At 41.7% G+C, this 17,688-nt stretch overlaps 1 protein-coding gene across 1 annotated transcript in view; it reads right to left on the bottom strand.

Annotated features, from left to right (window-relative positions):
• FKBP15 (FKBP prolyl isomerase family member 15) overlaps nt 1–17,688 on the bottom strand; it is a 115,253-nt gene that overhangs the window by 34,745 nt on the left and 62,820 nt on the right. The window contains 1 exon segment of the mRNA XM_053695685.1: nt 9,623–9,725. Coding sequence (XP_053551660.1) covers nt 9,623–9,725 — 103 coding nt within the window.

Below are 17,688 nucleotides of genomic sequence, written 5' to 3'. Positions count from 1 at the left end.
CGGTGGTTCCACCTAAGGAGGCTGGAGTGCAATTTGGAATGCTGAACAGTGATTGGTTGATATGTACAGGATGTTTATATCTGTACCTAATTGGCTACAACAAAAGAGGCAACATTCAAGAGGCTTTTCAAAGGTTATGTCCTGGGCCTGCAAAACAATGCATATTTATCTAACAAAATAACACTTTTCAAATGTTTATTTTACCTGACGATCTTTCGTAGTGTAGTTAAAGATTTCTGTTGCATAAATAAAAAAAAAATGACTTTAATGTCCCTTTAATAAAGCTACATTTTTAGATTAGTCCAGGTCTGGCCCATGTAAATGTAGCCTATTATGGGTTTAACCCCTGCAAAGACATTTAAATGTGCGTAGAAAGTGTTTAAGAGGAGAGTGCCAAAGACCTCACCTGGTCCCAGCTCATATCCATGTGCTGTGCATGCTGGGAAGAAAAAGCAGCGACAGTGAAAACAAGCAAATCCCAAAGTGCAAGCGAAAGACGGGAGGGCCCAGAATAAATAGGGAATGCTATTTTACAAGACTCTAAATGGAAGGTCAATACACTAGGGTTATAATAAATAATAGCACTTAGTAGATATCCGTAAGATCTTTTATCGTCTCTCCGGCACACAAAATCTTTGGGGTTTGATTTTGACCATTTTTAGTGCAATGTATGTGCCGCTTCACATAAACAACCGGCTATAGTTATTTAAACAGCTCTCAAGCTAAATTTAGCCTTTCTAAAATTCTTTGGAGACTCCTTAGATAACCTCACTAGAGCAGAGATTTTTAGATTGGGTCCCAAGATGGAAACTTGAAGTGATGGTCAACTCTTCCCTTTTTAAAATCAGATCCAAAATGTTAATGATATTTTAGATGCTCTATAACTTGCATTTTAATGTAGATATGAAATTCTAATATCCTGTGGTCCTACGTCCACTTCAAAAGTCAATTGCTTTCCAATGGCATGGAGAGTCCACACATCCATTCTAATTACTAGTGGGAATTCAACTCCTGGCCTCCAGGAGGAGGCAAAGAACACCCCAGCAGAGCTCTTAAAGGGCCATAATACCCAAATGTTTAAACACTTGAAAGTGATGCAGTATAGCTGTAAAAAGCTAACTAGAAAATATCACCTGAACATCTCTATGTAAAAAAGAAAGATAGTTTACCTCAAAAGTTTCTCAGTAGCCACATCCCATTATGACTGTCCCGGGACAGCAGAAGGAGCGAGCTTACGTGCACTCATCTTATTTACCTATTCAGCTTAAAGAAGTTTACAATGAAATCTCATATGAGTTAAGTCAAATCTCATGAGATCACAGTAAAAGAGTTCATGACCTCAGTAGTGCTGATGTTCATTTCTTAATTTTTTTTTATTGTTTTTACCTGCAGCTGAGCAGCAGTTGAGTATAACTTTTTACACAGAGCTGAGGAAATTGTGAGGTAAAATATCTTCCTTTTTTACATGTCAGCTTTTTACAGCTATACTGCATCAGTTTCAAGTGATTAAGCATATGAGTATTATGTCCCTTTAAGTATCACTCCCACTTCCCATAAACCCCCAGTCATTCTTTGCCTTGTACATCAGGATGTGCAAATATGGTGTCTGAAGATATTTAATCCTTTAATGGGTACTTTTCCCTGCAAGTAAGGATTGGGGCAAGCTGTATCCACATAATCCTCCTTAGTAAGAGTTGTGGTGGCTTTTAGCAGTTGGAAGTCGGGGAGGTAGTCTTTGCTTTTCTTCCAACATGTAGGCTAACCCCTATATAGAAAGTCAGGGTTGGTTACTCTGCATTTCTTTTTCTTCAGATTCCTGTCAGAGGTGAGCTGAGTCGGTCATACCTGAGAAGCTGTTTCTGCCATGCATCTGGATCTACAGGTAAGTGCTTTTGCCTTCTAGGCTTGAAGGATTTAGCACTTTTTGAGGGTTAATTCCCTCAGTGGATGTGATTGGGACTAATGTCGCTTTAATTTGGGGATATCATATTTTAGGCAGCACTGTCAGGGCACTTGACTGCATTGAGGAGTATAAGGGGCTAACATTGCCATTTTTATTTGTGAGGCTGGCTTGAGAGGAGTACATATCTTTGCTTGGGCTTTTATATTTTGCCCTTATAGATATGGTTTTATGCTTTGGGTTAAATGCCCTATGGAACAGACTTTTTTTACTTTATTCACAAAGCTGTATGTTTACTTCACTACAAGCGAACTTGTGCGCTTTCTGCTGTGTCGCATCAGAACTTAGTTTTGCAATCACATGACCACATCTCCGCTCTCCGCCCAGCGTCTTTCACTTTCTCAGTCGGCCTTGGAGAGCGGAGTTCAGAGGAGCGTGTTCCGACATTAAGTAGTGGTTGGGACTTTCTTCTCAGTGGATCCGTGGGATTTCAGTCCTTTTTGAGAGCTGTTACTGAAAAATAGCTCTTTATAACTCTGGTTCATTTTCGGTGTTGCAGGAGAGGTGAGTCTCCCCAGCAAGACTACGGCTATAGCGGTGCCTGTTATTAAATCTCCTCCCATATTTGTTTAAAGGGACAGTCTACACCAGAATTTTTATTGTTTTAAAAGATAGATAATCCCTTTATTACCCATTTCCCAGTTTTGCATAACCAACACAGTTATAATAATATACTTTTAACCTCCGTGATTATCTTGTATCTAAGCCTCTGCAAACTGCCCCTTTTTTCAGTTCTTTTGACAGACTTGCAGTCTAGCCAATCAGTGCCTGCTCCCAGATAACTTCTCGTGCACGAGCACAGTGTTATCTATATGAAATATGTGAACTAACACCCTCTAGTAGTGAAAAACTGTTAAAATGCAATCTGAAAGAGGTGGGCTTCAAGGTCTAAGAAATTAGCATATGAACCTCCTAGGTTAAGCTTTCAACTAAGAATACCAAGAGAACAAAGCAAAATTGGTGATAAAAGTAAATTGGAAAATTGTTTAAAATTACATGCTCTATCTGAATCATGAAAGTTTATTTTGGCCTAGACTGTCCCTTTAAGGGAAATTTAGGGGTCTTTTTTCTTTTATTACTAAAAGTTTAATCACAATCATAGACCCTATATACATATATTTTTATTACTCCTGGGGACCAATAATAAGCTTATGGATTCAGTTTCAAAGGGCACTGATAAATATTTAGCAATGCTTGTATTGTTTGGAGGCTCAGATTATTCCTCCTGTGCAGTTTTGTTCCACATGTCTGAATAAAATGTTGCTTTCTAAAAATAAAGATTCCCTCTTAGAGCCATCTGTCTCTCGTGACATGCCTCAAATTTCTCCTCAGACGTCCCAGTCTTTGGCAGTTACTCGAGCAGTGCCCTGCGGTTCCTCTCAGTCAGCTCCAGGGGGTGTATATTTACTAGGTGATTTTGCTGCGCAACTAACTTCTGCAGTTTCTGCTGCTCTAAATGCCTTACCTATTGCTGGTAAGAGAAAAAGAACATCTAAGATCAGTCTCAGTTATCTGAGGAGGATCACTCCTCCATGACTTCTGAGGGCGAGTTCTCTGATTCTGAATCTGCTGTAGCTACTTTGGAGGACTTAAACTAGAGTCGCAGAGAATCCTAAAAAGGCTAATAAACTTAGAGTATTTGAAGTCAAACCCAAATCTGTGGAAGTATTTCCTGTTACAGATCGCATGTCTTACATATCTCAGGAATGGGAGAAACCAGGCGTTTCTTTTCCTCCGTTCCCCTATTTTTCAAAAGATGTTTCCTGTTGCTGACTCTGTGCGAGATCTTTGGCACACTGTTTCTAAAGTAGTGGGAGCTATATCCACTTTAGCCAAGAGAACCACTATTCCTCTGGAGGATAGTTCCTCCTTTAAGGACCCTATGGATAGGAAACTGGAAGGTTACTTAAGAAATATGTTTCTACACCAGGGTCTACAATGGCATCCTGTTGCTACTATTGAGACAGTTGCTGGTGCAGCCTCACATCTGATTTCGGAGGAGACTACAATAGAGGAGAACCAGGATAGGATCAAGGCTTTAAAGCTGGCATGCAAGTAGTTTGGGGGCAAAGATTTCTAGCTTTGCCATTCTATCTCGCAGAGACCTGTGGCTAAAGTCTTGGTCTGCTGACGTGACATCCAAGTTTAAACTTCTGTCTCTGCCCTTTATTTGGTCCTGGTCTGGCTGAAATAATTTCCACGGTTACTGGTGGAAAGGGAGCCTTTCTGCCACAGGACAATAAGGGTATAACCCAAGGGTCGCCAAAATTCAAATAATCGTTCCTTTCGCAACTTCAAGGGACAGAAATCCTCTTCTTCAGAACATGAGCAAGCCAAGACCTCATGGAGGTCTAACCAGCCTTGGAATAAGGGTAAGCAATCCAAGAAGCCTTCCTCTGAGAATAGATCAGCGTGAAGGGTCTGCCCCTGATACAGTCATGGATCAAGTGGGGGGCAGGCTTCCCTTCTTTCAGCAGGCTTGGATTTGCGATGTCCCAGATGCTTGGACAGTGGAAGTAGTCTCCCAGGGATACAAGAAAGGATACAAATCTTGTCCTCCCAGAGGCAGATTTCTCCTGTCAAGACTATCTGCAAAGCAGATAAAAGAGAGAGAGAGAGGCTTTCTTAAACTGAGTCAAGAATCTCGCTTCTCTAGTAGTGATTGTCCCCGTTCCTCTGGCGGAACAGGGTCAAGGATTATATTCCAACCTATTTGTGGTTCCCAAGAAAGAGGGAACTTTTCAACCCATTTTAGACCTCAAGTGTCTCATCAAACTTCTCAAGGTTCCGTCCTTCAAAATGGAGACTATCCGTTCTAGTCCCCCTTTAGTTCAGGAGGGTCAGTTCATGACTACCATTGACCTGAAGGGCGCGTATCTTCATGTTCCTATCCACAGGAAACATTTCCAATACCTGCGGCTTGCCTTTTTGGACAAACACTTCCAATTTGTTGCCCTACCTTTCGGACTAGCCACTGCCCCTCAAATCTTTACGAAGGTTCTAGGGGCTCTTCTGGCATTGGCCAGATCTCAAGGATTTGCAGTGGCTCCGTACCTGGACGATATCTTGGTTCAGGCGCCATCTTTTCATTTAGCAAGATCCCATACAGATTCTCTGTTGTTGATTCTCCGCTCTCACGGGTGGAAGGTGAATCTGGCAAAGAGTTCCTTGATGCCAAATACCAGGGTATGTTTTTTGGGGACGATCCTAGACTATCTTCATGAAGATTTTCTTGACTGAGGTCAGTAAATCCTGTGTATGGAATTAATTAGTCTCATGGTGGCTTCCATCAACATTATTCCTTTTGCTTGTTTCCATCTGAGACCTCTACAGTTATGCATGCTCAGACAATGGAACGGAGACCACTCGGACCTCTCTCAGATGATAGTCTTAGTCATCCGGACAAAAGATTCCCTGTCCTGGTTGCTCTCTCAGGACCATCTGTCCCAGGGCACATGCTTTCTGAGACCATCTTGGGAGATTGTAACCACGGATTCCAGACTTTCGGGCTGGGGAGCATTTTGGGGTTCCTTAAGAGCTCAGGGGCTTTGGACTCAGGAGGAGTCTGCCCTCCCAATAAATATCCTAGAGTTGAGAGCAATCTTCAATGCACTGATAGCTTGGCCTCAACTAAGTTTGGTCCGGTTTATCAGATTCTAATCGGACATTACTTCGGTGGCGTATATCAACCACCAAGGAGGAACATGGATCTTCCTAACCATGAAGGTGACTCGCGTTCTTCAGTGGGCAGAGTCTCACAATTGCCTCATATCTTCCATCCACACCCCAGGAGTTGACAACTGGGAAGCGGATTATCTGAGCAGGCAGACTTTTCATCCAGGGGAGTGGGCCCTTCATCCGGAAGTGTTCTCAATAACAACTCTCGGGTGGGGAGTTCTGGAGTTGGATCTGATGGCGTCTCGTCTAAATGCCAAACTTCCAAAATACAGATCAAGAGATCTGCAAGCAGTTCTCGTTGACACACTGGCGGTTCCTTGGGACTTCGGTCTCATTTACCCGTTTCCTCCGTTTGCCCTCCTTCCTCGGGTGATAGCTGGTATCAAACAGGAGCAGGCTTCGGTGATACTACTCGATCCAGCTTGGCCTCGCAGAATTTGGTTTGCAGATCTGGTAAAGATGCTGTCCTTACCCCCATGGAAATTGCCTCTGAAGAAGGACCTTCTACTCCAGGGTCCTTCCCTACATCCAAATCTAGAGTCTCTGAAGCTGACTGCTTGGAGATTGAACGCCTAGTCTTGTCTAGACAAGGTTTTCCCGATAAGGTGATTGATACCATGATTCAGGCTCGTAAGCCGGTAACTCGCAAGATTTACCATAAGGTATGTCGTACAAACGATTCTGGTGTGAATCTAGGGGTTTCTCTTGGAGTTTGGTCAGGGTTCCCCGCATTCTGTCCTTTCTTCAGGAGGGCCTGGAGAAGGGTTTGTCCGTCAGTACACTGAAATGCCAGATCTCTGCCCTTTCGATTCTTTTGCATAAACATCAGGCGGACTTACCAGATGTTCAATCTTTTGTTCAGGCCTTAGTCAGAATCCGGCCTGTGTTTAAGTCTGTTGCTTCTCCATGGAGCTTTAATCTTGTACCGTTTGAGCCTATGCACTCTGTAGATATTAAATTATGTTGGAAGGTTTTGTTTCTTCTCGCCTCTGCAGTGTGATCCCCCTTACCTTATTTTTCATGCAGATAAGGCGGTCCTTCGTACCAAATTGGGATTCCTTCCTAAGGTGGTGTCGGACGGCAATATCAATCAGGAAATTGTCGTTCCTTCGTTCTGTCCTAATCCTCCTCCTTATACGGAACTTCTGTTGCATAACCTGGATGTTGTGCGTGCTCTGAAGTTCTATCTGCTAGCAACTAGAGATTTGACAATCTACTGCCCTTTTTGTTGTATTCTCTGTTAAACGTAAGGGCCAGAAGACCACTTCTTCTACTCTTTCCTTTTGGTTGAGAAGTGTTGACTTATGAGACAACTGGACAACAGCCTTCGGAGAGGATTACGGCTAATTCCACTAGAGCGGTCTCTTCTTCCTGGGCCTTTAAAAATTAGGCTTCTGTGGCTTCTATGCCACTTGGTCCTTGTTGCATACTTTTTCCAAATTTCATGTTTTTGCCTCAGCTGAGGCTTCTTTTGGAAGGAAAGTTCTTCAAGTGGTGGTGCCTTCTGTTTAAGTCCGCCTGTCTTGTTCTCCCTACCTTCTATTCTGTGTCCTCTAGCTTGGGTATTGGTTCCCACTAGTAATTAGAATGGATTCGTGGACTCTCCATGCCATTGGAAAGAAAACAAAATGTATGCTTACCTGAAATTCTTTCTTTCTTTCCTGGCTTGGAGAGTCAACGACCCGCCCTTATTTTAATTTTAAGACGGCTTTTGTCATTTTCTAAACCTCAGGCACCTCTATACCCTTTGTGTCCTCTTCTCTTTCCATATTACTTCGGCTGAATGACTGGGGATTTATGGGAAGTGGGAGCGATACTTAACAGCTTTGCTGGGGTGTTCTTTGCCTCCTCCTGATGGCCAGGAGTGGAATTCCCACTAGTAATTAGAATGGATTCATTGACTCTCCATGCCAGGAAAGAAAATAATTTATCAGGTAAGCAAAAATTTTGTTTTTTCCTGTGAGCTATCCAATCATATGGCACTTTTGTTGTAGCTAGAGCGCTGATTGGAGAAGAATTCAAACCATTATCTCACAGAAAAAAATACTTTTGAAGTGGGTGGCAGAACGCAGGGAATTTGAATTTTATATCTATATTAAAAAGTAGGTTAAAGTGCATCTTCATTAAAACTGAGGAATTAAACTCCATCTAAAATATTGCGAACGTTCCAGATCCGATTTTAAAAAGGGGAGTTTGCCATCACTGTAAGGTTATTCGGTAAAGTAGGTGAATTAAGCTGATAACATAAGATTATGAACACACATTTTACTAAAATAAACATAAGCAAATGTGTAAACTGTGTCTTAAGATGCTGTCTAAGTTTTCGAAAAACACAAAGAATAAGCAGCAGGAAAGATTGCAAAGATTAAAGGGACATTAAAATCGAAAATGAAATCCTAATAGTACAAAAATATGCAAAGTACAACCATGATTTTTCCCCACATTTCCTGTAATGTACCTAGGGAAATTGTGGTTTGTTTCACTGCCCCTGAGAGGCTGGAGTGCATCCTGCAGTATTCAGGATTTTAACCCTGCAACTTGCTACACAGTCAATACTTGATTAGTGAAGGAGTCTATTTATATCACATTGGAAATAAGATGACCTCAATTTAATGTCCCTCTACAACCACACAAGTGCACACGTGTCAAATTCAGCACTAACACTAACATAGCAGATATCTTGGCCATAATGACTAAATGAACAGACTCTTTTACTTTACTTTTGATGCACCCAGGTCTCAACTGTAATTTCTTCACTATGAAAGCAACACATTTTTTTAGGGTTAATTTAATTCTCAATTTTTTTCCCTTTAGCACCAGAGAGCAGATCTATTTTAACCCTAAACGATATTTTATATAGATTAAAACATGCACTGTTCAATAACAAAAAGATTAAAGTTACATAAACCCAAACATTATCTTTTTTGACTCAGAGAGAGCATAACATTTTAAATAAAAGTCTCAAATTTACATCTGTTATCAAAATTGCTTCATTCTTCGCTTAAATCTTTGTAGAAGAGATATAGGGTAACATTCTTGGAATACTGCTGCCATATAGTGCTCTAGACCATTGTTTCTCAACCTCAGTCCTCAGGTACCCCCAACAGGCCAGGTTTTCATTATAGCTGAACCAGTGCACAGGTGAAATAATCAGCTTATGGGTGAGAGCAGGTTAGTAACCATGGTGTTTTATTGATCAGCTGATTACTTTACCTGTGCACTGGTTCAGCTAGAATGAAAACCTGGCCTGTCGGGGGTACTTCAGGACCGCAGTTGAGAAACACTGCTCCAGACAAACACTGCTAATATCCCTGCTTTTCAACAAAGAATACCAAGAGAACTAAGAAAAATGTAGTAACCAAAGTTAATTGGAAGTTGTTTAAAATTGCATATTCTATTTGAATCATTAAGAAAATATGAGGTTTCATGTCCATTTATTACAGTCTAATATTCTAGATTATCAATTCAGTTTTCAGCTGCTGTCTTAAAGTGAATATAAAGTTGAATGAATGAGTGCCCGGTTTTTAAAAATACTATTAATACTATTTTCTTTAGGAAACCCAGACAGGCAATCCTCCGCCCTCTGTACTTACCTCAGCAATGACTAAAGCAGCGTTCTCCAATCATGGCGTGCACCGTGGAGCGTCCATCTCGTGTGGCCACGCTGTGATTGGAGGCCGGTTTTGTCACTGAGGTGCTAAGTACAGCAGGAGAAGTGGGCGCAGGATCTCAGTCTGGGTTTGCTAAAGAAAAAATATTTTTTTTAAAAAACCTGCAATGTAAAGTTTAATGAATGAAAGTGCCCCTGTATTTAATAGTATTTTTAAAAACCGGGCACTAATTCATTCAACTTTACATTCACTTTAATGCTAAAAACCAAGACAGTGAATATATTTAAAGTGTAGTGTTTAGGACTCTTATGTAACAATCATCATCATTAGTTTGTACTACACTGTCTCAGTACTCAGAAGATGGCGGACCTACCTTTTCTTGGACTACGTGAAGCATTCTGGCTTGAGAGTTCTCAGAGGTAGTTTTTAAGGAGTCATTTCTCTGCTCCATCAGTAGGTTACTCTGTTCTACATACCTGCAGGAAGAGATAAACACGTAGCGGTTACAGAGTCTCTCATGGTGAGCAGTAGGAGTTAAAATACAATTTTTGTATGTAACGTTTAGTTACTTTCTTCAAGTTTCTAGAGACAGCACATAAAGGGCTTAAATTTATCATCCCTTGGTGGACAGGGGCATACATATTTGCCCCTGTCCGCGCATCTTCTCCTCTGGCGGGTATCAATCTGCTGCTCACATTTACCATTGTACACAAGCGCTCCTGTGCACTTGCGAGCCACCCAGTCCCCTGCCCACTCATAGCCAATCATGCGCGGGCAGGAGCTGTCAATCTCCCAGGTCAGACGAGACCAGGGAGATTGAAATTCTTCACCTAGGATGACCGCTGCTTGATAAATCCTGACTGCAGGTTCTCTTGTGAGAACCTGCAGTCAAACAGAGGGGAAGGGCTTGATAAATCGAGCCCAAAGCAGCAGATGTAACCAAACAAAAGCCAGACTGGAAATAAAAAACAAAATGTATGCTTACTGGATAAATTTCTTTCTTTCCGGGAATGGAGAGTCCACAATGCCAATTAATAGTAGGATATTCAACTCCTGGCCAGCAGGAGGAGGCAAAGAGCACCCCAACAAATCTGTTAAGTGTCACTTCCAAATCCATACCCCCCAGTCATTCAGGTCAAAAGAAAATGGAAAAAGAAGAAACACAAAAAGGTAGAGGTGCCTGAGGTTTACTCAAAAAAAACTGCTGAATTATAATTTAAAGCGGGGTCGTAGATTCTCCATGCCCGGAAAGAAATTTATCAGGTAAGCATAAATTTTGTTTTCTTTCCTATGGCATGGAGAGTCCACAACGTCATTCCAATTACTAGTAGGAACCAATACCCAAGCTAGAGTACACGGAATGAAAAGGGAGGGAGAACAAGGCAGGAGGACCTAAACCGAAAGCACCAGCTTGAAGAACCTTTCTCCCAAAAAAGGCCTCAGCCGAAGCAAAAGTATCAAATTTCTACAATTTGGAAAAAGTAGCAAAGAGGACCATGATGCCACCTTGCAAATCTGTTCCACAGAAGCTTTATTTTTGAAAGCCCAAGATGAGGAGACAGCCCTAGTGGAATAAGGCGTATTTCTCTCAGGAGGCTGCTGTCCAGCTTCCTCATAAGTAAAACGAATCATACTTCCTAACCAGAGGAAAAGGGTAGTAGAAGTGGCCTTCTGACCCTTACACTTTCCAGAAAAAACAACAAACAGGGCAGAAGATTGGCAAAAATCTTAGTAGCTTGTAGGTAAAATTTAAGAGCATGCACAACAGGTTATGCAAAAAACGTTCCTTATGAGAAGAAGGATTAGGACAAAAAGAAGGAACAACAATTTCCTGATTAATGTTTCGATCAGACACCACCTTAGGGAGAAACCCCAATTTAGTACAAAGGACCGTCTTATCTGCATGAAAAATAAAATACGGGGAATCACACTGCAGAGTTAAAAGCTCAGAAACTCTACGAGCGGAAGAAATAGCAAGGAGAAACAAAACCTTCCAAGATAACAATTTTATATCAACAACATACATCAGCTTAAACGGAGCCTGCTGCAAAATTTTAAGAACTAGGTTAAGGCTCCAAGGAGGAGCAACAGGTTTAAACACAGGCCTGATTCTGACCAGGGCCTGAACAAAAGTTTGAACATCTGGAAAATCTGCCAGACGTTTGTGCAAAAGAATAGACTGAAGAAATCTGACCCTTCAGAGTACTGACTGACAAATCTTTCTCCAGGCCATCCTGAAGAAAAGATAACATTTGTTGAATCCTCACCCGACTCCAGGAGAAACCCTTAGCTTCGCACCAAAAAAGGTATTTATGCCATACCTTATGGTAAATCCTGCGAGTAACAGGTTTACAAGCCTGCAGCATAGTATCAATTACCACTTACGAAAAACCACATCTAGACAGAACTAGGCTTTCAATCTCCAAGCAGTCAGCTTCAGAGAATCTAGATTTGGATGGAGCAATGGACTCTGAATTAGAAGGTCCTACCTCAGAAGTAACCTCCAAGGAGGAAGAGGTGACATTCTTACCAGGTCCGCAAACCAGATCCTGCAAGGCCATGCAGGAGCTATTAGAATTACTGATTATCTCTCCTGTTTGATACAAGCAATGACTAGTGAAAGGAGAGCAAACGAAGGAAACGGGTATGCCAGAGAGAAGATCCAATGAACCGCTAGAGCATCTATCAGAGCGGCCTGAGGATCTCTTGACCTTGAACCGTACTTTGGAAGCTTGGCATTTTGACGAGACGCCATCAGATCCAGCTCTGGAACCCCCCACCAGAGGGTTATCTGAGAGAATACATCCGGATGGAGAGCCCACTCCCCGGGATGAAAAGTCTATCTGATCAGAAAATCCGCCACCAAGTTGTCCACTCCTGGAATGTGGATGGCAGATAGAAAATCCGCCCACTGCAGAATTCGAGTCACCTCCTTCATGACCAAAGAACTTCGATTTCCTCCCCGGTGGTTGATGTAAGCCACTGAAGTGATGTTGTCCGACTGGACTCTGACAAACCGGACTAAAGATAATTGAGGCCAAGCTACCAAGGCATTGAAGATTGCTCTCAACTCCAAGATGTTTATGGGGAGAGAAGACTCCTCCCGAGTCTACAGGCCCTGAGCTTTTAGAGAGCCTCAAACTGCTTCCCAGCTTAATAGGCTGGCATCCGTAGTCACAATCACCCAGGAAGGTCTCAGGAAGCAAGTGCCCAGAGCCAGATTTTCCTGAGAAATCCATCACAAGAAAGCGTCTCTTATTAGGGGATCCAGATTTATCCTCTGTGATAAATCTGAATGGTCTCCGTTCCATTGACTGAGCATGCAAAGTTGCAGAGGTCACAGATGGAACCGAGCAATGATGTCCATGGAAGAAACCATAAGACCAATCACCTCCATGCATTGAGCCACTGATGGACGAATAGCAGACTGGAGAGACAGGCAAGAAAGCAAGAAGTTTGGATTTTCTGACGTCCATCAGAAAAATCTCCATGGACATGGAATCTATGATTGTCCCTAGGAAACACTCTTGTAGCTGGAACTAGAGAATTATTTTCCAAATTCACTTTCCACCCATGGGAACGTAGAAAAGACAACAACATCTCTGTATGAGTTTTTGCTAGTTGAAAAGATGACGTCTTAACCAAGATGTCGTCTAGATAATGCGCCACTGCAATTCCTTAGGATCTGACCACTGCCAATAGAGCCCTCAGAACCTTTGTGAATATTCTGGGAGCCGTGGCAAGACCAAACGGAAGTGCAACAAACTGGAAATGCTTGATGGTAATGAACCCTGTGAATGGGAACATGTAGATACGCATCCTTCAGGTCTATGGTCGTCATGAACTGACCTTCCTGAACCAACGGAAGAATGAAACGAATAGTTTCAATCTTGAAGGACGGAACTCTGAGGAATTTGTTGAGGCACTTTAAGTCTAGGATGGGATGGTAAGTTCCCTCCTTTTTGAGAACCACAAATAGATTTGAATAAAATCCTCTAGAGGAACTGGAACAATAACTCCCAGGGAGGATAGGTCCTCTACACAATTAAATTAGGCCTCCCTCTTTACCTGGTTTGTGGAAAGTCGTGACAGGAGAAATCTGCCCCTTGAAGGGCAAGATTTGGATCCTATTTTGTAACCCTGGGATACTATGTGCACAGCCCATGGATCTGGGACATTGCGTATCGAAGCCTCCTGAAAAAGAGAAAGTCTGCCCCCCACAATTGGATCTGGGCAGACCCTTCATGATGATTTAGAATCAGTGGAAGGCTTCTTGTTTTGCTTCCCCTTATTCCAAGGCTGACTGGACTTCCAAGAGTTGCTGGATTGCTCTGGTTTGGAAGAGGAGAAGGAAGAATTATGTCCTTTAAAGTTGTGAAAGGAGCGAAAATTTGAATTCTGTCGACCTTTAGGTCAATTTTTCTTGTCCTGGAGGTAGGAAAGATCCCTTTCCACCTGTAATCTCGAAAATTATTTCAGCCAGACCAGGACTAAAAAGTTTTTTCCTTATAAGGTAAAGCCAAAAGCTTGGCCTTTAAAGATACATCAGCCGACCAAGATTTTAACCACAGAGCTCTGCGAGCTAGAACAGTGAAGCTAGACATCTTAGCTTCCAGTCTAATTACCTGCATGTTGGCATCACAGATAAAGGTATTGGCCAGTTTAAGAGCTTTGATCCCATCTTGGATCTCCTCTACAGTAGTCTCTTCTGATATTAGATCAGACAAGGCATTGCACCAATAAGATGCTGCTCCCGTAACCATGGCAATACTTGCCGCAGGTTGCCACTGTAATCCTTGATGGATGTACATCTTTTTTAAGTAAGCCTCTAGCTTCTTATCCAATGGATCCTTAAAAGAACAACTATCCTCTATAGGAATGGTAGTTCTTTTAGCTTGAATAGAGATAGCTCCCTCTGCCTAAAGTAGGCACAGTGCACCATGAGTCCCGAATGGAGTCAGCAACAGGGAAAATCTTTTTAAAAACAGGGGAAGGGGAGAAAGGAACCCCTGGCTTATCCCATTCCTGAGCTATAATTTCAGTCATCTTGTTTGGAACAGGAAAAACATCCTCATTAATTGGAAAATCAAAAACTATTAAGTTTAGAGGAATTCTTGGGGTTGACAGCAACCGAAGGTTCAGAGTCGTCCAAAGTAGCTAGAACCTCCTTCAGTAGTAACCGAGGTGTTCAAGCTTAAATCTAAAATTAACCTCTTCAGATTCTGAAGATTTTTCCCCCAATGTGACAGAGTCTGAGATTTCACCTTCAGAAGCTACTGAAGTATCCTTCCTCATCAGACATTTGGGAAAGGCTGTTCAATGCAGATTTAGAGAGGTCAGAAACCTTACTACTAGAAATATGTTTTGATTTCCTCTTACGCTTCCCTGGGGGTAAGGGAAAGCAGCTAAAGCTGCAGAAACCGCAAAAGTTATCTGTACAGCAAAATCTCCTGGCAAATAAACACCCCCAGGAGGTTGAGAGGAACTGTAGGGCACTGAATGTGAAACTATTAAGGCTTGGGACGTTTGAGGAGAAAGCTGAGGCATATCCTCCTGAACAGCATTATCCTGTGAGACAAATGGCTCAGAAGGGAGAAATTTATATTTGAATTTTAGAGTCTTAGCTAAGCATGAGGAACAAAATTGCATAGGTAAAACAATTTGGGCGCTCCAAACATAATAAACATTTATCCAAGGAAACAGAGTCCTGGACTTGCATGTTGTCAGAGTCCATAGTGGAAAAGTTCCCAATAGTAATTGAGGAAAAAATAAAATAAGCGGTATGTCACTTTAAAAAAACGCTATGACGCTTTAGGGCAGGAGATGCAAAAAAAGAATATAATACCAAAAAGAGTAACACCTCTATACCTCTGCAAGCTGAGGAGTGTTCCCATACCGGACCGTTCAAGTTGAAATGCAGGCAGAAGTCGCATGCAGTGAAATCCGTTGTCAGAAACGGAATGCTGCCAGATCAAGAATGAGAGAATCAGAGCTGTAACATAGCGAGATTCATGAGACCGTGCTAAGACACATGCACTGCTTTTCACTCTTCTCGGATAAAGAAGAGCGGAAATCTGAGGTCACGTGACCGGACTTCAGAAAAGAAACTGTGCCACTAAAAAGGAGCGCATTTCTGTGTTACTCAAATCGTCCTCACAAGTTTCCAAGGAGGAAAGGATGGAAAATATATCCAATTACCCTAAGAGTTCCCAAAAAGACTTGGCCAGAACAGTCTAGGGCATTGCAAGGAGAATGTATTTTGAAAGAGAAAAAAACATAATTTATGTAAGAACTTACCTGATAAATTCATTTCTTTCATATTAGCAAGAGTCCATGAGCTAGTGACGTATGGGATATACATTCCTACCAGGAGGGGCAAAGTTTCCCAAACCTCAAAATGCCTACAAATACACCCCTCACCACACCCACAAATCAGTTTAATGAATAGCCAAGAAGTGGGGTGATCAGAAAAAAGTGCGAAAGCATAAAAAATAAGGAATTGGAATAATTGTGCTTTATACAAAAAAATCATAACCACCACAAAAAGGGTGGGCCTCATGGACTCTTGCTAATATGAAAGAAATGCATTTATCAGGTAAGTTCTTACATAAATTATGTTTTCTTTCATGTAATTAGCAAGAGTCCATGAGCTAGTGACGTATGGGATAATGATTACCCAAGATGTGGATCTTTCCACGCAAGAGTCACTAGAGAGGGAGGGATAAAATAAAGACAGCCAATTCCGCTGAAAAATAATCCACACCCAAAATAAAGATTAAATTTTATAATGAAAAAAACTGAAAATATAAGCAGAAGATTCAAACTGAAACAGCTGCCTGAAGTACTTTTCTACCAAAAACAGCTTCAGAAGAAGAAAACACATCAAAATGGTAGAATTTAGTAAAAGTATGCAAAGAAGACCAAGTTGCTGCTTTGCAAATCTGATCAACCGAAGCTTCATTCCTAAACGCCCAGGAAGTAGAAACTGACCTAGTAGAATGAGCTGTAATCCTTTGAGGTGGAGTTTTACCCGACTCGACATAAGCATGATGAATTAAAGATTTCAACCAAGATTCCAAAGAAATGGCAGAGGCCTTCTGACCTTTCCTAGAACCGGAAAAGATAACAAATAGACTAGAAGTCTTTCGGAAAGTCTTAGTAGCTTCAACATAATATTTCAAAGCTCTAACTACATCCAAAGAATGCAATGATTTCTCCTTAGAATTCTTAGGATTAGGACATAATGAAGGAACCACAATTTCTCTACTAATGTTGTTGGAATTCACAACCTTAGGTAAAAATTCAAAAGAAGTTCGCAACACCGCCTTATCCTGGTGAAAAATCAGAAAAGGAGACTCACAAGAAAGAGCAGATAATTCAGAAACTCTTCTGGCAGAAGAGATGGCCAAAAGGAACAAAACTTTCCAAGAAAGTAATTTAATGTCCAATGAATGCATAGGTTCAAACGGAGGAGCTTGAAGAGCCCCCAGAACCAAAATTCAAACTCCAAGGAGGAGAAATTGACTTAATAACAGGTTTTATACGAACCAAAGCTTGTACAAAACAATGAATATCAGGAAGATTAGCAATCTTTCTGTGAAAAAGAACAGAAAGAGCAGAGATTTGTCCTTTCAAGGAACTTGCAGACAAACCCTTATCCAAACCATCCTGAAGAAACTGTAAAATTCTCGGAATTCTAAAAGAATGCCAGGAAAAATGACGAGAAAGACACCAAGAAATATAAGTCTTCCAGACTCTATAATATATCTCCCTAGATACAGATTTACGAGCCTGTAACATAGTATTAATCACAGAGTCAGAGAAACCTCTTTGACTAAGAATCAAGCGTTCAATCTCCATACCTTTAAATTTAAGGATTTGAGATCCTGATGGAAAAAAGGACCTTGCGACAGAAGGTCTGGTCTTAACGGAAGAGTCCACGGTTGGCAAGAAGCCATCCGGACAAGATCCGCATACCAAAACCTGTGAGGCCATGCTGGAGCTACCAGCAGAACAAACAAGCATTCCTTCAGAATCTTGGAGATCACTCTTGGAAGAAGAACTAGAGGCGGAAAGATATAGGCAGGATGATACTTCCAAGGAAGTGACAATGCATCCACTGCTTCCGCTTGAGGATCCCTGGATCTGGACAGATACCTGGGAAGTTTCTTGTTTAGATGAGAGGCCATCAGATCTATTTCTGGAAGTCCCCACATTTGAACAATCTGAAGAAATACCTCTGGGTGAAGAGACCATTCGCCCGGATGCAACGTTTGGCGACTGAGATAATCCGCTTCCCAATTGTCTATACCTGGGATATGAACCGCAGAAACTAGACAGGAGCTGGATTCCGCCCAAACCAGAATTCGAGATACTTCTTTCATAGCTAGAGGACTGTAAGTCCCTCCCTGATGATTGATGTATGCCACAGTTGTGACA

Source organism: Bombina bombina, chromosome 12 (assembly GCF_027579735.1).
Source record: "Bombina bombina isolate aBomBom1 chromosome 12, aBomBom1.pri, whole genome shotgun sequence".
Taxonomy (NCBI): Eukaryota; Metazoa; Chordata; class Amphibia; order Anura; family Bombinatoridae; genus Bombina; species Bombina bombina.
The sequence above is the reverse complement of the archived record's forward strand: the minus strand, read 5'-3'. Positions and strand labels throughout refer to the sequence as shown.